The sequence below is a fragment of the Arvicola amphibius genome, chromosome 12, assembly GCF_903992535.2.
Source record: "Arvicola amphibius chromosome 12, mArvAmp1.2, whole genome shotgun sequence".
NCBI lineage: Eukaryota > Metazoa > Chordata > Mammalia > Rodentia > Cricetidae > Arvicola > Arvicola amphibius.
The window spans coordinates 132973705-132995330 of NC_052058.2; the positions used below are offsets into that span (position 1 = coordinate 132973705).

General features: G+C 45.9%; 1 protein-coding gene across 1 annotated transcript in view; it reads right to left on the reverse strand.

The window, feature by feature from the left end:
• Positions 1-21626, reverse strand: part of Atp10a (ATPase phospholipid transporting 10A (putative)) — a 162891-nt gene that overhangs the window by 19742 nt on the left and 121523 nt on the right. Inside the window, exons 7-13 of the mRNA XM_038313958.1 lie at positions 20291-20543; positions 17033-17250; positions 15493-15687; positions 11918-12515; positions 4153-4256; positions 3931-4057; positions 159-343 (exon numbers count right to left, since the gene is read on the reverse strand). Coding sequence (XP_038169886.1) covers positions 159-343; positions 3931-4057; positions 4153-4256; positions 11918-12515; positions 15493-15687; positions 17033-17250; positions 20291-20543 — 1680 coding nt within the window. The remainder of the gene's footprint in view (positions 1-158; positions 344-3930; positions 4058-4152; positions 4257-11917; positions 12516-15492; positions 15688-17032; positions 17251-20290; positions 20544-21626) is intronic.

The following is a 21626-nucleotide window of genomic DNA, read 5'->3' on the forward strand; positions in this document are numbered from 1 at the left end:
ATAGGACATATGCTCAGAGGGATGCAGGGCAAGCATCCTCCTCACTGTGGCCACTAGAGGTGGAAGCCTCGTGGCCTTCCTACAGAGCTCTATCTTGGGAGCCTAGAGGACATGCGGCCATCTTGGGACAAGGCACAGCCTCTCTGGAAGCTGCATACCTGAGAATCAGCATTCAGTGTGATGACTTCCTCATCATGGTCCAGCAGCTTGCAGGCATAGGCAATGTTAATGGCTGTTTCTTGTTTGTCACCCGTGAGAACCCATATCTGCAGGCCAGCCTGACGTAATTTAGCGATGGTTTCAGGAACGCCGTCCTGCAGGCGGTCTTCTATCCCAGTGGCACCTGGTTAAATGTATGACATTTCACAATGTATGACCTCTTCACAGTTCCTGGGGCTATAAATGCCGTGTACCAAACATACCAAAGATAGATGTGGCAATGCCAAATACCTAAGACTTTTTGGGGCTCACTCACCAGGTGACACAAAATGGCAAAAAGTTCCTCTGAAAGCAAATTAAAATGAGTCATCATTTCAGGACTGTGTAGGACACTTATCACAGCTGCTGCCATGACTCAGTCAAGAATCTATGTAGGAGGAGTGAGTGCAGGTCACCAAACATTATTATGTACACTCAGAAAGCATACAGTACTTTAAGATCTTTCTGACTAACAAGCAGCTAACTTTCATATAATCTGAAAACAGAGACTATGGAGGGAGGAAATTACCATATGCCCAAGGGATGAAAAGAAAGGTCTTAGTAGTTACTGACAGTTACCTATCCCCCAGAAAATTTTCACCCATGAAATTCAACATTTGTGCTTAACCATGTCAACCATTTGTTAGCCAAACGAATGGTGGAGAAAGTCTCATTTTTTTTAGGCAACATCATCACAAATGCCTTATCTACCAACATAAAAACTGAAGAGGCAAGTTCCTCTTACTGACTTTATTAAAAAAGTGACAGGTTGAACATCTCTGGCCAGAAAAAGGTGAAATCCGAAACGCTCCAGAATCCCAAACTTTTATATCTACCATGCTCTCTTGTGATGGATCACTGTCAAACACAAGGGTCTCAAGGGTCCGAAAATGCCTCCAGGCTATGCATAAGGTGTAAGGTCTAAAAATGCAAGGTCATGGCCCCTAGATTTGTCACTGTGCATGCACAAGAAAGCAAACACTCAAAATGAAAACACTTACTACCCTAGGAATTTGGGGTGAAGGATAATCAACCTGTATTCTGTGCTGAAATGTGCCCATGTCTGCCTTCCTTTCTCATCTGAGTATACTCTGATAAGACGGTTTCTGCCTTCCTATCTTGAGGAATGAGCTGTATCCTGTGACTTGCTGGGCTCCAGCCCTGGCAGAGGCTTCTTGCCATCCCTACTTGGAGTTCCCTGTGCTGGGCCACAGCTAGTGGGCTGCATGTCTGTGCTGCAACCGCCGCCAACAATGCTTTTGGATGAACAGATGGAAACCCTGACTTTCAATGGGGCAGTGTTAGGAGGTGAGGCCTTAAAGAGGTGATTATGTATAAATGAAGCCATGAAGGGCGGGTCCTGAGTACCACGATGCATGGAAACACAGGTTCAGTTCTGAACTCTACCACATACCCACATTACAATACCTAGATGTCAGGTGGCTTTTGATGGAAGGGGAAGAGAATGAATGGTTGCAGATGACATTTAGCGGAACCAGCAAGAATTCTGGGGAAAGGGAGCAGGATGCTACAGCTGAATTTTGTTTCTGGCCAGAAAAAGCAGTTTAAGAGCTCAGTATGAAGTTAGCTCTTACTGCTAAAATGTTATTTGCGGTTCCCTTATGTATAACATAATCACATAAATAAAAAGGTTTAGAAAGGAACTCGGCTTAGAACGTTAAGGATATAAGCTGCTTGCTCAGTGAGGAGTCGCGAACCTTCCTCGACTCCTTGCCCTTTGGTGAAGTTATTCCGGGTGACTCTTTTTCAAGCTGAGGCTCCATCACTTAAAACAAAAACTTTCTGGGTGCTGGGAGGTGGAAAGTGGTTAATGACTGCTGGATTTGACCTGTTGCCATAAATTCATGCAAAAGATCAAAAGGTGAGTTGATCTCACCTTCAGGGTGAGACTAAGGTCAACAAGGGCTGCTCTAACATAGGGTAGGTCAGCAGAGACATGGCACCAAGACTGGGAAGTGGCAGATGGCCCTCTTCTAGAGGCAATTTGTAGAAAAAGGACGAGTCAGGCCATCTCAGGTGTGAACTCTATCCCATCAGATTCGTCTGCTTGTGTGGGTGAGTACAAGAGCCCATGCGAAGCCACAGTTAGTGCTTCATGCCATCTTTTCCTTCCACTCATGCAGCTGCCTCCCCCCGCCAGCAGATAAGAAAACAAGGATGCAAAGATTAAGTGACTTTTCCAAGCTTCCACGGTGAGCAAGTGGCAGAACCTGGACTTGAGAACCAAGCCAGGACTGAGAGAGACAGCAGGGAAGGGACAGTGGAGCAACTCACAGCTGTGCTTTCGTGACTTGGGAAGGGAGGAGATACCATCTGCTGTGCTTTAGGGTGGGCCTGACACCAACCATGAGAGTGTTCTAGGAAGCAAACCACTCCATCTGGGAAGTTAGCACTGTCCAGGAGAAATCCCACTTCAGCACTCACTATCTCAGCCATGGGGGAAGAGCGCCTGGGATCAAACATGTTGGTCCAGAAGAGTCAGCTCAGCACCTCCCTCCTATCTTTCTAGCCATCAATACAGAACATTCCAGAGAAGCCTTTCTGGGGTTTTAAGCTTATTGGGTTTTTTTATTTTTTGACACTGCCTCACCCCCTCTCCCTCGCCGCCCCGTGTAGACCTGACTGATCTCAAACTCATATCCTATAGCCTGTCCCTCCCGCATCCTGGAATTACAGGCATGCACCATCTTGTCTGGCTGCTGTTTCCTTTCTGAAGTCAGGGGTCTTGTAATGATAGCGGTTCCAATTCAGTAATCAAATTAATGGCTTAAAATAGGCAGAAACAGTTTGGGGGGGCTTTGTTTAATCATCTAGAGATAGCATTCACAAAGTCTCTGGGTTCTAAGTCCCGTGGCGTTCTGTGTACGACAGGTCAATCAGATACTATGGACAAAGTATGTGGTCGTATTCTGTCTAGAGCACATCATGCTATTAAATATTAACAGCAACTATTATAAGAGATACGTATATACAGAAGTATAGATTTCCTGATTCCTCTGCCCAGAATAAAAGAACAAGGGAATACATCCTTTCTTAAATAAGAAAAGATAAATTCCAGAGCCTTATGCAAGTCCAGTGGAATCTGACTAACATTTCACAAAATGAGGTGGACATTACACTGCTAGCTCCTCGGTGAGCACACACCACAGACACAGACATGGGACACTCAGCTGAATGCATTCACCATGTTAATAAGAAATGCTTAAATATTGAAAAATTAAATATTAAAATAGGTACCAAAGTAATAAGTACCTTAATGTCTTCCCAGTAATTAATTAGATTTTACTAGATGCAAATAGGGACAAAGAAGGAAAGACAAGAAATTTTCATTTCATCCCAAATGAATTGGAAATATTTATAAGATGCAAAACTCAGCATTTCCATGAATGCTCATGCAGATTGCCAGGGGGGTGAAATCTTTCTAGCTGCCTATTGTCAAAAGGCTTGATCCTGGTAGCTATCACTGCTGGAAAGGGAGGTTTACAGGCAGCAAGAACACAGTGAACCTTGAGTGCCTGGCACATATGAGCCCCATGGAAAGAGCCTGCAGAAAGTGTTCCTTCCAACCTGGGGACAAGCTAGCTGCAAGCCAGGTGGCTCCACAGACAAGTTCAGCACAGTCCAGAGCAAGAGAAGCAGCTGTGTCACTACTGAGTCCAGGACTGCCACACACAGCACTGCTCCATACCATAGGAAGCAGGAGCTAATTACCCAGCAGGCACAAGTTTGTCTCCAGGCGAACCGCAGACTGGAAGAGGAGCTCCTCACGGCCTTCCACAGACGCTTCTGCTTCTATGTGGCTCTGCAACCAGCAAGCATACTCTTCTTTGCTCAAAACCTGTGGAGACACACTGTTGAGTGCTGTACTGGGTGCTGTGCACGGGAAGGACCGTTGCCGTGTGTGCCCTCCTGAAGCCCCTCCCCCCCACTCACCCTCTTGGCAATGCACAACGTGCGCAGGCCTTCCACGGCGTAGAGGTTGAGGTAATTCTGTGTTTTACTCCGGATCTTTTTCTGGTGCCTTCCTCTGGCGTCATCTAGGTCAGAGTACAAGTACAAGAACCAGTAAGAGTGGCCTGGCTGAGTTCCCCAAGGAGGGTCTAATTGTCATATTGATTGTAAGTGGTGTGTAGATGTCCTGGAACTCAAAGTCAGCCAGCTGTTACTTTAATAAAGTAGCTCATCAAAACACAAGTTTGGGGTTGTTTCTAAAATCCCTTGTTTCAGAAGCACAGGAGAAGAAAACTTCATCAAAAGTGACTTGGCATGTTTTAGTTCAATCTGCTTAATAGATGTGTATGCTAACTTATAGACGAAAGATTCATTGACTCTAACTCATTTCTCTTCTCACAACATCCCCCACTATTGATGAAAGAATTCCAAATGGTATATAAGTCATACTTTTACTAAGCACACACACACATATTTTATGTACACACATACATACATACACACACACACACACACACTCCCTATATTAGAAATTTATGTGTAACTGAACATTCTGTTCTATTTTCTAACTCTGGCAATCCTGAGTCATGAGACATTGGGACTCGGGGAGGCTTGTGTCCTATTCACGACAAGCTGGACCTGGCCAGCAATTCATGAGGTTGACAAAGCATGCAGGAGGCTGACATTGAGGTAAAAAATCTCATTCTCAGGTATGAAGCAGAACATAAATAGTCAAACAGTACCCTTAAGGCTCTGAAATGTCTCGCAGGCCAGTTACTTAGAGGGGCTTCTTGCAGTCAGTAATGAACACAAAGAGTTGTCCTGGATTATTTTAGCGCTTAAATTCATCAAAAGACAAGTTCAAAGACATCTTAACTTTGACTGCCTTATACTGGTATGTCATCACTCTTGAAAGCTTCCTGGGCCTCTGGTCACTGTTTTAGCTTTGAAGTTAAAATACAAAGCACCAGGCTCTTTCATTGTCTCTGCAGAGGAGGGTGTGGCTGGATCAGCAGGAGGGGCAAGTGGTTCAGTGACTCTGATCCACGACAGTTGTTGAAAAACAAACACACACTGCTCCACAAACTGACTCCTTGAACTTCAGTAGGCTAGGTCATTCAAGATTTGGAATAGATGGAGATAGGGCTGGCCATAGGCATCCACTTCTGGGGGGACACTGAGGTGTAGAAGGACTATCTGCACAGGACCTGGTAGAGAAGAGCACCTACCCTATCAAGCAAAAACTGCTCACTGGACTGCCCCCACCTCAGACACGTGTACACAAGACTGTGCCACTTTGGAGAAACCTTTTCTACACTGCCCAGCAGCTTCCTGTGAGAGATACCTACAGAGCATCATGGCAGAGCAGAGAGAGAAGAGACATAGTGCGGGGGCTCAGAGGACCTGTTTCTAGGAATGCTGGGATTGATTGGTCGGTGGTCTGGTGAAGATATAAGATGCTGGGAAAATTCAAGCTCCACAATGCCCATCACCAAGGGTCTGGGGAGTCTAAGGAGACCGCACTGTGAAATGAGTGTGCATCACCCATTATTCTGGCCATATCTGGGACCAGGGCCAGGAGGGCAATGACTCAGGCTAAAGTACGTTCTCAGTGCATGTGAGGTCATGCAAAAGCCTCTTCTTATTGACACTCTACAGCAATCCCTGTCCTTTGCTACCTGCCTCCTAACGGGAGGACTTCTGTGTCTGGTGTTCAGCTCCCTAGATAATGGAAAACTTGTGCCCTCGGTCACGGAAGCAAAGCTGTCATTTGCTGAGAAGAGCTCCACTCAGAAGGATGCGGAGACTGCACCAGGGCCCTGGAGAGGCAGAGTGCCAGAATGACAGCTCCTGCCACAGTCTGCAAAGATGGTGCACATGTTCACCAACTTCCAGACAGCAGGACTGAGAGAGCTGCAACCGGCCAGACACTAGGAAATGCTGCTGAGGCTCACAACACTTAAGAGGCTCCCAAGGGGCGTGCAGATTCTCTTCTTGATCTCAGTGTGTGTTTTCTCAAAGCTCTGAGCATTATTTCTTTGATACTTTGGAAATTACAATTTCCTAATAAGGACTTTGATTTTATTAAGACAGGGAATGGGAAAGGTGATTCTCTACTCACTGATGGGGAAAGGGGAACCAGGAAAACATTTACTCATGTATGGGGTAGCAGTATGTGAGTCCCTGCTTCTGGACCCTATCCTTGATCTCAGGGCAAGAGCAGAGCAGACTGAAGGTTACAACTTAAACCACACAAAGCTACGACTCCACCAAACCACAGAAAAAGGAATTTTGAAGAGCGCAGACAGAGGAATGGGTGAGGGGTCCTGCTTATGTTTCCAGTCCAGGTCATACGAGGCATTTAGCCAGTGTGTCCACGGTTTCCTGGGAGGTAGGCATTGACATACCGAAAGTGAATGACTCATCCAGGGTAACAGGGCTAGGAAGCCCATTTGAACAGAGAAGTCTGCGAGGACTGGGTACTCTGTACCAACACTACACAACTGCCCACCATGGCAGGCAAGACAAAATCTTGGCAGTGTGCTGTTGCAAGGAACCACTTGTTTTTTTGGGGTCTAAGAATATGTTGCTTTGGAAAAGAGGTTCTTTTGTTTTTCACAGAAGATGAGAACCTGTGGATTGCTTCCAGACTGGTGTGGTTTCATGGAACAAGACCTCCTGAAAGGTTGCCTTGAACACCCCTCAAAAAATTACTTTACCCAATAAACAGCAGGAAGCAGTTTGGAGACAAATAACTATGCCCATATTCCCAAATATTGTTTATAAATATTTTTTTACATTTAAAGGGGGATATGCTATAGAGATGAACACTTTGCATTGGTATGGATCTTGCTTTATTGATACAAGTTTAAGATCAATTTTGTTATATGTATATATATTTTTGCTCTTGATTAAGGTATTGTGATTGTGTAGCTCATTTAAAAATGCAATGTATAATTAAGAAATATAAGTTAATAGTCATCTATAATAGTCAAGCTTATAGTCATGTTAGTTAGATTTTCTAGCTGTACAGAGATATATTTCAGTTAGATAGAATTTCTTCAAATCTTTCAGAGACCTTCAGAATATGGCATTTAAAATGTTTAAAAACTTAAGGCATTTTATGACAATAAGACACATCTGCTACTGGCAGGACAAAGCTACTTCAAGAAGAAGATGGGCATTGAAGAGGTTCTTTATGGATTTTGAAAGCCATTTGGACAAGAAACTGCTCTTGCCTGGACTGCTTAACTGGACATGCAGGACCTACAGAGAAATGACTGCTGAACTTGCCTACAGGTGAGACCATCCTTCAGGGTTCCTGCTTCATGAAAAAGTCTGCCAGATATTCTGCAGGACACAGAAGAAAGTGACTGAGAAAGTACTAATATAGACAGAACTGTCTTTGAAATTTCCTGCTTCATGGAAAAATCTGCTGGACACTATGGGCCTGTAGGCTGAAGATGGCTACAGAAGAACAACTTTGGGTGACTGTCCAGGCAGTGAGATGTCTCGTCAATTCTAGAGTTTTGGAAGTTACTTACAGTGTACTTTCTATTTAATTAGGTAGTATTATATCCTTCTGGAGTCTTTGATGGAGTTGAAGAATTTATAGTTATTATTATAGTTTTTCTTAGTTATAATAAAAGATAAAGTAGATATAATATTGTAACTGTAATTCTTGCTTGATACCTGTTTTGTTATATGCAATTTTACTATGTTAAAGTTAAAGCCTTTCTTTTTATTTAAACAAAAAAGGGGAGGTGATGTGGAAGTCCCCTCTGTGTGCTGTGATTACCATTAATGAATAAAGAAACTGCCTTGGCCTGTTGATAGGGCAGAACTTAGGTAGGTGAGGAAGACTGGACTGAATGCTGGGAGAAAGAAGGGTGGAGTCAGGGGATGCCATGGATCTGCCTCTGGAGGTAGATGCCGGAGATAGATGTGCTGAAACTTTGCTTGTAGGCCATGACCTTGTTGTGATATATGGAGTAATAAAAATGGGTTAAATTAAGATGTAAAAGTTTTCCAATGAGAAGCTAGATCTCATGGGCCAAGCAGTGATTTAATCAATAGAGTTTCTGTGTGATTATTTCGGTTCTGGGTAGCCGGGACAAACAAGGGTTCCTTGCAACAGTGTGCTGACACTGGCACATGGCTCCTCCTACCCTGTCATAGTCACTACCATTCAGCTAGTTCATGACGCTTTCGGTGAAGTATGGGAAGCTCTTTGAGGAAGGTGGGTGGGTTACATCCAGCTCAGAGTCCTGTGCACCTTCCTGATATCACCATCCGTGCACAGACAGAATGGCCTGGCCACTGAGTGTTGCTTTCTGATGAAAGCTAGCCATCTGTCACACGTCTGCTCCTCTCCACACCTGCCTCACTTTTTCAAACTAAAAGCTGGACAATAAATGCATGTTCCTGGCACATATCCAGATGGGTGAGTTCACAGAGACCCCAGCGCTATGCTAGGGCTGCTATTCCCGGTGCCCTCAGTGCCTCAGTCGTAACTACCCACTACACTTACACACCCTTCCTACACAAACCAACTACAATGTTTCCCAGAGGAAAGTGGAAATGCACACAAGCAAATTATTTTTATTTGCCCTACTAGCTATGCGGCGCTTGAGAATCTGAGATATAATTGTCATTTCCTGGGCCTTCAAGGATGTAAGCGGTTTGAGCTCTGCTCTTAATATCTGCAGCTAACTGGAGATGGCAGCTTCTTCCTGAGGCCCATGGTAGGTAGCAAAGTGGAACAAGGCATGTGGGTGCACCCTGCCCTGTGTTAGAGCTGCATGACTGAGCAGAAGGGGCTGTAAGTCTTCCCAAAGGAGAGGTTAGGTCCCCCAACTTGACCTTAAAGTTGGTTCTGAATAGGTCTTGTAAAGGCTAAATACTCTCCTGCCTTGCAAATGCTAGACAAGAAAATCCTCAAGCACACTAAGCAGCCACCATCTCTGGTCCTCTGCCTGTTCCTTCTTTACCCTCTAGTGAATGTCCTGACAGTGCCCGCACCCCCCCTCCCCATAATGCTTCTTCTTTTGTGGCATATTAGGAGAAAAAGAGGGACACAGCAGCAAGCAGTCCACAGTGTCCAGTTTATTCAATGACATCTATTTCTAAGACAGCCTTAGTATGGGTGGGCATTAAATGTCTTCTTGAAGTGGACCAATGGTAACGCAACTTGAATGCTCCAAAGGGCCTTAAGTTAAAGGCTTGGTCTCACTATTTTGGAAGAGGGTAGATGTTGTCCGCAGACTGAACCTTGACGGAAGGTCATTAGATCACCAGGAATATGCTATCAAAAAGACCAGCCGGCCCTGGACTGTACTCCCTTCCAATTTGCTTCCTAGTCATGAGAGCAGAGGTTTGTTTCACTAGGTTAGCCTACAATGACACCCTCATCTGTTGCAGGAGCTCCTTCCGCTCCTTCAGCCAATAGCCGCTGAGATACCAGCCCATTGGGGCGTGGTCTCTCTTTTTTTTAAAAAAAAACGCGGCGGCCACTTCCCTCCACTCGCTCTCTGGCTTCTGGCTCTGCTTCCAGCGACTAGGCTCCCTTCCTGATTGTGCAGAGGGCTGTTGGCTGGGACGGTGATCTGTAAGTTTTTTCCCCTTTAAATAAATAACCATTCTATTAATCATAATTCCAAACTGGTGTGGGATTGTTTGTGACTTACGCCTTCACTCATCACAATGCTAAGAGGGATAAGGTCAACCAACTGTACTGTAACCTCTAAAGTCTGAGCTGAAATAATAACCCTTCTCTTTACAGAATGGACTTGTCAAGTGTTTTGTTGGAGTCATGGAAAGTTGGCTAACGTGTGTGGTTGCAAGAATTAGTGATCTGTTTTTTTAATGGTTTGTCTATACAGTTGAGATGCTCTTAAACATATTAAAATATGCACATGCAGGCAGAGAGCATACATGTGGCACGGCTGTGGCCTCATCCATGAAATATATTTCCTTTGGCAGGGCTCACTGTCCTCCATCTAGGATAGAACAGGCTGCTTTGGCTGACCTTTGCCCTACCCACGTGCCAGTGAGTTAGTTTATTCTCTGATAAGTTCATGCCTATAAAGTGTATCTCAATTAATGTGCCTTGCCTCTCTAATCTCCCTCCCACTCCCACCATATGCCTTTCTCCGTACAGTGCCTTTCCTTTTGACATGATATACGGTAAAAAGGCCAAGTGGAGCAGGAAACCAACCAATCACTGAGCACCCTGACTCTGAGAACCCAGAGCCAGTGAAAGACACACACCCTGGATCTGAGACCTGAGCCAGGGAAAGACATACCCTTAGCCCTGAACCCAGGACCAAAGAAACATGTCCTGACTCTGAAACCAGTGCCCAAGAAACACACTTTGTCCCTAGAATCAGAGCCAGTGAAAGAAGTATGCCCTGCTCCTAAGATAAGAGTCAAAAGGCTAAAAAGGACCAGTGAATGAAACACAGTTTGGCCATGAAATCAGAGCCATCTGTGCCCCTGATCAACTACACTAACCAACCCTGAGAAAGGAAAACTAACCAGTCACTCTTCTCCCTGGGAAAACTCTGCCCCTGAGAAGTCCTATATAAACCTCTCCGCCTGTTCACTTGGAGGCTGCTGTTTACCCCTCCCTGGCAGAGGCAGCCACTCTCCTGGACTCCTCCTTCCCAAATAAACCCCTTTCTCAAGAGAGTGAGGATCTTCATTCACCAGCCCCGAAGAGAAGAACCTGGCTGGGATGTCCCTTAGTGGACTGAGCTGTAAAACCTTACTGAGATGCTCTCTTTGGGGGCGCTGAGTAGAACTGAGGAGAACAGAAGAACCTTCCGGGGCTGTTCCCTAAGGGGGATTGAGCAAGGCTGAGAAGAAAAAGTAACAACTTTTTTCCAGAGCGGGAGAGACTGCTACATTTCTACAAGGGCTTCCCCTTAGCAGAGTATTAGCAAAAGAAGTAAACACTTGAACTCTGTCAACAGAGTCTCACAGCAGGTGGCACTCCAGCCGATTCCAGGACGTGAAAATCAGGAAGACTCCATGGGTAAAGCAGCTGAGCCTGGGCTGGACCCCTTGGACCCCAAGCGGCAATGAGCCTCCACCTTCCTGACTCAGAGGTGATCTCATTCCTTAATTCTCCCTGGCAGTGCTGACAGAGGAAAAACCCAGTCTGCTTTACAACGTGGCCTTTGCTTTCCTGCTGAAGGTAGGGAGCATTTCTATCTGGATAGAGTTACAATCTCTTTTGATGGTTAATTGCACTGTGGTATTTAAACCACATTTTAACTTAGAGGGAATGAAGAGAGATTGACAAGAGGCTGCTTGACCCATTGAGAGCAGAGGAAAAGGGCTGTTAGGTCCACTTCTTGTGACCACAGCCTTCTCTCACACAGCCTTGGAAACTGGCTGAAGACCCTGAGTAGACCTCAAAGCTGCCTCAGTTCGACAGCAGGAAGAAAACTTCCAGAACTTCTCATCTAACAGGTCTCAGGCTTCATTGTTCATATTTAAAGTGTGATGCTTCCCAAGTGATCTCCAACCCTACTATGCTAGAGGGCAAAAGAGGGCTGGGTCAAGGTGCAAAAGCCCCGGAAATTCACAGCAGTATAAAACCCTGGCACTTGGAGCCCTGGGATCTCCAGATCTCTGGATCTCCAGAAGCGATTCATGAAAATTCCTTTACTCGACTGGATGGGATTTCTCAAAATGCCCTCTCTGGCGCTGGGGTGCCATGGGAGAGGAAGAGGCAGGTTACCTGAGGAGCACGGCAGCAAAAGATCCATAATCACCGAATCAGCCCCCTTGGTGTAGACAATGATCTCGTCAGTCAGCGGGTGTCGGATCACCACTGACATCCTCTTGCGGATGGAGTCGAAGCCAAGCGTGTGCAGCAGCTCAAAGGTGAGCCTGCCCAGGTAGGGCAGCTCCACGGACACCTGGTCGTGGCGTCGGTCCACCAGCGTGCAGCTGTAGGCTCGGGCTGCATACACCAGAGCAGCCTCATCTGGGCTCTCAGCCTCATAGCGCAACTCCTGTTCCTGCTGACTCGTCTGCTCCCCAGGGAACTTCTCTGAATTGCAGTCTGGGGTCCAGCCTTCTGCCTGAGCTGCCTGGCTGCTATAGCCATTGCTGGCAATGGCCGGTGCCACTTGCCCTCGCTTCTCCTCCAGCCTGAGGATCATGCTGTCCTGGGACAGGCTGGGAAGGAAACCAGATCCAGATTTGTGGCTGGACTTACTGGTGGTCAGGTTCCCGATACTGCTACAACCGGAAGCCAGGCGACTGGGTGTGAACCTCCGAAGGAAATCTTCAATCGTCTTCACTGGGGACTTCAGCTCCGACCTCACTCTCACCTGCGGGAGAAGGAGTCCAAAGTCAGAAGAGAAAAATCACAGTACCCCGCACTCTTCATAAGCGCCTCAGAGGAGCAAGTGGCTCACTGATACCTGACAAAAAATTGGGCCGATTTCCTCCACCCACACCCCAATTAAAAAGCCACTTGACTAGCATGGTGCATCAAACCTATAATCCCAGTATTCAGGAGACCGAGCCAGGAGAATCACAAATTCAGTCTTGGCTACTTAAGAGACTATTCTTTGGACTTGTGTCCATAAAAAATATACAAGTCAGATATCTAAACCCCAAAGAATGTGTGTGTGTATATGTGTGTGTGTGTGTTTATATACAAGTCACATGTCTAAACACAAAAGAATCTTTCTTAGCAGATTAATAGACTGATTCATGATCCAAATCACTAAAAAGTTTTAACAATCATCACTAAGACAAGAGAAAGGAGCCATACACAGAATATTGTTAAAGGTTCCCAAGACTAACGGCAGAGCAAGGGAACCACACTTTAAGAGCAAATTTTGAAACAACAGAAAGCTGAATTATGTCTGACCTCCAGGCAGACCAAATCCAGCATGGAGGGAGGGGCATGAAGTCCCACTTCTAGGTCAGAAGCTGTTAGCAACCGATATCTTTCCAGAGAGGCAAGGAAAAGTCTTTTTGAAAGGTGCGGCCCGTGCTAAGTTGACCAGCTTCCAGCGGTGGCCATACCTCCATGAGTATATGGGTAGCACAAATTATACTGGGTCAATTTTTTTAATGGGGTAGGGAAAAGGCACACAAAAACTGAGAGATTAGGGAAGTGGAGTGGATCTGGAATGGGTTTGAGGAAGGAGTTAATGTAGTAAAAATACATGTAAGAATTCTCAAAGAAAGACTATAGTAAAAAAAAATACACACAAAAAAAAACCCAAGATGGGGCGGGGGAGGGGAAGCAAAAGTTGAAACAAAGCAAAACTGAACTGTAAGGATTCTTAAAACTTTATCACCGATCCTTGGGGACCAAAGCTGTGAATTACCACAGAAATTTCCAGCTAGACTAGGCACTAGGAAAAGTGAGACACAGGCCTATATTATGACAACATTTTTCCTTTGATCCTAGAGTATTTCTATTTTTATTTGATTCTTTTGGTTCTGGGGACTGAGTCCAGGACCTCACGCATGTTAAGCCTACTGTCTTCCATGGAACCATACTCCATGTCCTTTAGAATGACTACATATACTGAATGTCTGATGGGGGATAGGCCCACACTCCATGTCCTTTAGAATGACTACATATACTGTATGTCTGATGGGGGATAGGCCCATACTCCATGTCCTTTAGAATGACTACATATACTGTATGTCTGATGGGGGATAGGCCCATACTCCATGTCCTTTAGAATGACTACATATACTGTATGTCTGATGGGGGATAGGCCCATACTCCATGTCCTTTAGAATGACTACATATACTGTATGTCTGATGGGGGATAGGCCCACACTCCATGTCCACTAGAATGACTACATATACTATATATCTGAATGGGAAATAGGCATCACCATGCAGCACACAGTGGCTCCAAATATTCCTGACAGTGGCATTTCCTGCCCCTCCACCCCAGATGCAGGAACAGAAATGTATCTAGAAACATGTTCATTTGCAATCCAAAGGTGGATGATTAAATATTCTGTACCCTCCATGGACCTGACAGCGTATGTGACTTTCAAAACACGCCACAGTTACCTTGCAGTCTCTTGCTTATTTAACATCTGCTATATGGCTTTTCTCTCTTAGGCAGAGGGTAACCTAGGAAACGCTCAGCCCTCCAGGGATGTACATGGCAGAAGACTTTAATGCTCTGAGATAAAAGTTCCCAAAGCCAGGTAAGGGATGCTTAGGAAGCTTGCACCACAGTAGGAAGCAGCTTCTGCTCGGAGCTGACAGTACACACTTGTGGTCTGAACTGCACAGAACTGCCCACTTGGGACCTTCCAGGACCTTTGGGACCTCACCGGACTGAAGTAGTGAGAAAGAAGAGCATAGCTTTCTGATATACTGCTCCAATAGAAGCATTGGTCCACCTTGCTCACCCCACAGGCGTTTCATTAGTGGAGGCTGGTGGAGGGAAGGTCTGGAGCACACACTCAGCCCCGAACAGCATTTCCATCCATTTCTTTCCTGATATGAACAGTCAGGCTCACGGGCATTCATTAAGCAGCCTGACCCATGACCACAATTCTTAGAGGAACACTTATGGCACACAGAAGACCTTTTCATACGACCCTCCTCTCTCCAAAAGACCCTTAATGCTGGATCAAAGCAAAGCCAATTTGGGTACTGCTGTTTCCACAACCTTAAATAACCTCTGACTGAATCACTCTTCACCTTGTGGGACGATGATGAATGTATTAATTACTATCACCTTATATCTTTTGTATATCAAAATTTGACTCTGAGACCTTCCCATATATCCTCACCTCAGCTCCATGGCCCAGATGACATACCCAAGCACAGTTATGAAAATAACCTATCTAAAGCTTCAAGTAAGGATTGAAAGTTCACAAATCTTATCCCAGAATCTGTACCCCAAACATCTTTATCATCCCTCTTAGATGATTCTGGAAGCCTGAGGCTCTCTGGGTAAGTCACTTTGGGTAACAATCCTTCTGATGCTGCCCAAGGTCAAGAGGTTCTGAAGTGCCAGAGCAGGTGGGGTTCCTCCAAGTCACATGTCCACCCCTGAGGCTAGGTCCTCACTGGCCTCTGGGTACACCTCTTCTATGCTAGGCCCAAAAGGTATCTGGCAAGCTGTCCTCCCACCTACTGCGGTCTCATGGCCGCTTTGCCCCTCTAGCATCCCCTTCAGCCTGAGGCACCACCCTTGAGCAGCTTCCTGCAGGACAGGGAAACAAGCTGACTACGAGTCTCCGTGCAGGCCGTGCAGGCCTCAGAGAGTGTCAAGGACACTGTGGGGGTCTCAGGGATAGGGCGGAGCTTGCCTTTTGCCGTGGCTGATCCGGAGACGTGACCACCACTGTATTGCAGATGGTCAGTGCAATGAAGAAGTCAAAGACATCAGAGAGCTCAGGTGAGAGGTGGGCCAGAGGGTGCTCCTGGTGCCTGACAGTGGCCAGGTACCTGTCACACTCGCTCACTTTCTCCAGCAGCTTGGGGTCAGGCGTAATGTCTTTCTCCTAGGAAAAAAATAGAGTACATGGTGAGTTGGACCTGGTAACCTGCCAAGTGTTCCGGTACTTAACTGTTTAAGCAGACTTGAATTTGTATAAGGTATGGACAGAATTTCATCACACTATGGACATATACTTTACAGCTGTGCTTTATATGTAACTTCAATTGTATAACATACTTACGTAGTGATATAAATTGATATATGTGACTATGCTTCTTAGGAGATGAAAGTAAAATATACTCTCAGCCTAGAGAAACTCAAAACCTGAGCAGTCTGTATTTCATTGCCCTATAAAATAATATCTACATTTTGAAAATCATGTCTCTACATTTCCTTGAGATACCATCTCGTTACATTCAAATAATTAAAATATTTTACATAATCAGTATAGCTTATAGGAAAAATAACTGTAAAGTAACAGTTTTCTCTCAAAGCCCATCATATGAACTTTTCCACAGATTATATGAGAACATATTATAAAAACCATCGTCAAAGTAGATGAATGTACTATAATTATCTGCGTACCCTTTGCTACTGGCTATTTAACTCCCACCATCCTGCTGGTATAAATAGCATACTGGTAAACTTGTTATAGTAATTGTTGACTGAGTGACTAAATTGCTAGGTCAGAAAACTTGAATATTCATGTACTCGTTACAGATTTGCAGGATGCTGGCAGGAAAATATGCTCCAATGCGGTCCTTCTCTTGCCTCCCAGAACATCACAGGTCTGAACCTAATGATTAACATCCACAATTCTAGATACCTGGACTTACATGGTAGCTTCTGTACTCGTCAAAAAAGTCTCGAAAGAATGAGACAATTCAAAGTGAGCACAAAGGATTTCCTCTCTGTTCTTCAAACATTGCAGAAGTCAAAGGAGCTCTTCAGGACCTGTTACATCTAGAAATTTCTCGGCCTAATGGCAGTGGTCCATAAACACATTAGCCACCGACAAGAGAGAAATTTGCTTTGCGCTCATCTAATTAAAACTTTATGGGGCAGGTAATTGGCTCTGCCTTTTCACACATGTCATCTTGTTCCGGTGTTTTGTTCCCTTCATTTGACTAGGCTTCCTCTTTGTCACCTCTTTAGGTGGCTCGCCTGGCAACCACCCAGCAGCAGACACCGTGGCACAGAGGCACAAGAAGTGTTTCAGGAAAGATACAATGGTAGAGAGAGGAATTGGCCAGACTGCTTCTGTTTGTGGAGTACAGCCAAGCGTGGGCTTATTTGTGTGATTAAAAAGAGAGAATTTTGATTATCAGAGAAAATGAGAGTGGGAAGAGAGTAGAATGATGGGCACCCCTCCTCCCCCGGCAGGAGAGCCCCACGCCGCCTGCACTCACCATGGGGCTGCTGAAGGCAGTGTGCTTCGACAGCATGCTGACTCTCTTGGCCTCAGCCCGACTGCCCGAGCGCCTGTGGCATTTGATACTCTGGTTCTTGAGAGTGACACGAATGCTCTGGTGGCTTCCAGTGCTGCCACGGTGGGAGGATGGGCCCAGCTTGGGCACCACGTCCTCCTCTTCTGAGTCCACCTCTTGGTACCTGGCCAGTCGCTGGGCTATGGGGACAGGGGCACAATGGAAGACATCATGGGGGCAGGCATAGTCAAATCAGCATGTTTTAGGGTCTATGACTGTCTGTCCCACGGGACACCCCATCCACACTCTCTGATGGCAAGGCTGTACCTAGTGTTTCACTGACAAGGGCTTGGGAAAGTTACTACAACATCCCAACTTATTTGCGTCCTCCATGAGCTTACTCAGTGAACAAACCCGAAAGCAGCAGAACATTTTGGCTTTATTATCATATTTAATGACAGACTCTTTCACAGGTAAGAAGACCAAGTCTCATGTCAGAGAATTTAAGGAACTTATTAAGGTTACACAACACAGGAGAAAGGAGATGAAGGTGGCACCCAAGGTCCAAGGGATTCCAAAGCTAGGATCCTGTCAAGTACAGCACAGTAGCTACACTGCCTTACTAAACCAGACTTGAACTCCCAACTGACCTTCCCTCTCTCTCCAGCTTAGATAGGGTTTGGTCTACTAAAAGGCAGGGCAGTGTGCAGGCCTAACAACACAACAGAGTTCTTGAGAGATTCCCTGCCCTGGGGTGGCCTGCCTCACTGGGGCCCTCAAGACAATGAGGCATTATTCATGTGAAATGGAGGGTAGGCACCACTGTAGGTGCCTGGTGTTTGGCCATGAGGGCGAGGGAGCTGTCTCCATGTACCGGTCAATGGTAGAATACTTAAGATGAGCAAGGGTGGCACTCTTGAGATTGCACCAGCTGGCTGCGTGTAACCAGGACTGGACCCAGCCAGGGAGGCTCTGTCCAAGAGGATCTTGACTATGATCCTGAGCTTGAGTCTTTGGGAGCCACTGCCAAGGAGGACCCCCACATCCACACAGGTGCTTGGAAAATGGTATGAAGAAGAGCTCGTGCCACTCTTTCTTGCCAGTGGCTCTGAACAAATCTTCCCAGGTTTGCCAGGTTGGGATGACTCTCTGAGTCATGGGTGAGCAATAACGAACCTATTCAGAATTACTCCTCCAAACCAAGCATTTAACCAGAATTCCAAGTGCCAGCAGCACACTTGGTAGAAGCATTAGGGTAGCCTAATATCAGGGCACCTCTGAAAGATGCCCAAGGAAGTGGGTACCCGTGGTATTAGTCAGCCATGTGAGCAATTCAGTTCTGTTAATCATCAGCCTTCCTTCAGTGACGAGAGGAAGAGGGAAAGGGAAGAAATGCCTGCCCACCGTCATCAGGCACGTCTCCATAGCAGGGTGCCAAGCAGCCCACCTGTTTACCGATGATGTAAGTCCCAGCACGCTGGCTGGGCAGCAGGGAGGAGCAATGCCTGGGCATGTGATTTTGCCACGTTCTGGCATTGTGTATTGACTTGGTTCCGACTTGGAGAGGGACAACCTGAAGCTGTGGAGCCAGGCAGCAGCTACTACTGCTGCCGTACTGTGGGCTGAGGCTGGTTCTGACTTGCCAGCTAGCTGTCGGTTATCCGAGCATGAACGAGAGAAGAATATGCTCATAGTCTCTGTGGATGGTTCTGGCATATGAGCCGTGGTTCAGATTTGTATTCATAGTTAGGGTCAACCCATGGGCTGGACCAACTGAAGATAATATTTATCCAGTGTTGGCACTTCTGCACATTGTATCATGAAGATACATGAAGACTGTTTCATCCCTCAAATGCTTTAGTGTGTCCTTTAGAGGTGACAGAACCCTTTAGCCTTATCTTAGCAGTTGACTTCTATTAAATCTATGATTCTGCCCCATGGAGACTCAGATCTCAACTTTATTTTGTTTATTGTGCTATTAATATTATCTTTGATTGACAAATCATAACTATACATATCTACAGGGTACAAATGTTTTATTTTGATACCCACATAAAATGTGCTATCCATGCACATGAACCTAATTAATAAAAGTACCACCTCACCAAGAAAAAGAATCAGCACTGATTCAAGGCTCTGCCATGTGGGGGATCTCAAACCTGCTCTGACCCATCTGAAACTGAGGCCCAGCTCCACAGGTTGCTGCAAACACAATGCCTGGGATCATACTCCAGTCACAAAGCTGAGCAGTTGGGAAGGGGACAGGAAGCAGAAGGGTTAGAGCGTAAGGTACAGACAGGGGAGTGGGGTCAGGAAAGTAATCAGAGTAGAGGGATAAAGACAGAAAATAGCACCAGCTGTTTATGTGGGGTGCAAATAAAAATGTTAAACAGCTGGTAGATACCTGGGCCTTCTGGTATAATAACACTATACAGAAGAAGACAGTGGCCATCAAGATAATTCTTAGGTGCTAGAGAGACAGCTCAGTAGCGACATCTTTGGCTACCCACTGACTCCTCCATTTTACCCCCCATCTCCTTGCCAGTGTGTGTTTCTTTGTAGTTTCCATCGAAAAGAAGGGAATTCTGTTTGCAAAGCAAGGGGGCTTGAAAGTGGCTGTTATCGAGAAATATGGCTGTTCTGAAGGCACCTTCATTGTATCTCCTCCTGGCAAGGGGCTTAGGAAGCTTTTCCTGAGCCTTCCTTTAGCAAGGAAGGAGGCAGCAAAGGATAAGGAAAGGAGAGGCAGGAGGCGGGGCTGCCCGAGTAACCAGAAGCAGAGAGACTCATTTCTCTCAGTCTCCAATGGACATTGTGTTCCAAGGCCAAGAATGCAGTGTAAAGTACACAGTGCCCATCTGAGAATTTTTTTTTTTTAGGCGATAGCAGGAAGATAGATGAGTGACAACAGAAAAACCTCTCTGTCCCTCCCTGGGACAAAGTAAAGCCAGTGTAGAAACTAGCACTTCAAGGATGCTCTGCCCGGCTGCTGCGCTCGCAAGACAGAAAATGAGCCAGAACAGATGCGTATCATTCCAGACACGGCATCAAGCAGGGCAATGTCAGCTCACTCTATAAATAGCACCGGCATCCCAAGTGATCGCCAAGGATTTATCCTTCCTTGAAAACCTGCATGTACGATAGCCTATGAACAGTTTCTCCTGCCTCCTGACCATGCAGTTTTGGAGAAAGCAGTATTCTCATCCGGGCCACCCTGGAGGCCTCTGTCCCTGCACTCACCATTGGCATCATGAGCATATTCGATGCCAGACACGGTGCATCTTCGGAAGACCATCTTGTTCTCAGTTAAAGTGCCAGTTTTGTCTGAGAAGATGTACTGTATCTGCCCTAAGTCTTCCGTGATGTTCAGAGCTCGGCATTGCATCTGGGAGTCTGTCTCCTCGTCATATAGTTCTATATCTTGGTTAATGAAGTATACTTGGCACACCTTGACGATTTCAATCGAAACGTACAAGGAGATCGGGATCAGTACCTACAAGACAAAGACACACAGAACGGACGACTATGAGAACCGGGGAGCAGTGGAGTGAAAGCAGTGGAGTTAAATGACAAATGACCAAGGAAGCAGGAACTGTACTGTACCTTTAAGAGCTTAGTTAGGTTGCCTTAAAGCCACTATTGGAAAAGGATTAGAGTACTGGCAAAGAGTTTAAACTAGAATAGCCTAGGCAGGTGCAATTGCAGAGCGGAAATCCACTCCTGTGTCTGGAAGGATAACGATGGCCTGGAGACTAACTTGTGCTTGAGAGGGGCTAGGAAAGGAAAGAGAGAAGAGAAGAGAACAGGCACAGTCAGAGTCCTCATGAGCAAAGTCACCTCCGAGTATAGCAGCTCTCCCTCAGGCTTCCCCTGGGCCCTGGTCAGCTCACTGACCGATAGCTCACTGATAGATAGCAGGAGCTGTCTATCACCCAAGGATGTGTCCACGGTCCAGGGGGCAGCCGTGGAATAAAGACAGTTGTTTCAGAGGCAGGACAATTTTTGTGATCTTGTGCAATAAAGAGCAAAGGGAAGATGGCTGGAGAAAAAAATGCCCGGTTATGGTTTCAAGTCCAGCCTTCTGGAACTGAGTGTTTATTGGTAACCTCACAGCATCGAACTAATATTTACGAGCCCAGAATATCATATTCTGACTAACTGGGTTTTCCTCCTGGTAAATTAATTATGCTAATAAGACAGAAACTATTATCCTAACACAAGGCTAGAACAAAATTTGCATTTACGAAAAAGGACTATTTTGTCAAATGGGACTGTTTTCCCACTGTAGAAAGCCACTGGCGGTAAGAGGCAGGGATATCTTAGATGAGGCTGAATAGATCCTCTGGTCATGCTGTTCTCAGAGGGGTTAGTGGTGATCTTCACTGCCCCTTAGAGCTCTGGGGCTGTCCTTCCTCTTTAACATGCCTCTCTGGGTGCTGCCTCTCAGTTACAGGCAGGGAGGTGTGTCAATGCATGCTGCTGCTACTGAAAACCAAGACTGATGCAGAAAGCGTCATCACAATGAATTCTGGGAGAGAGGCTCATCTGCAGAGACACTGGGAATGACCTAGCTTGG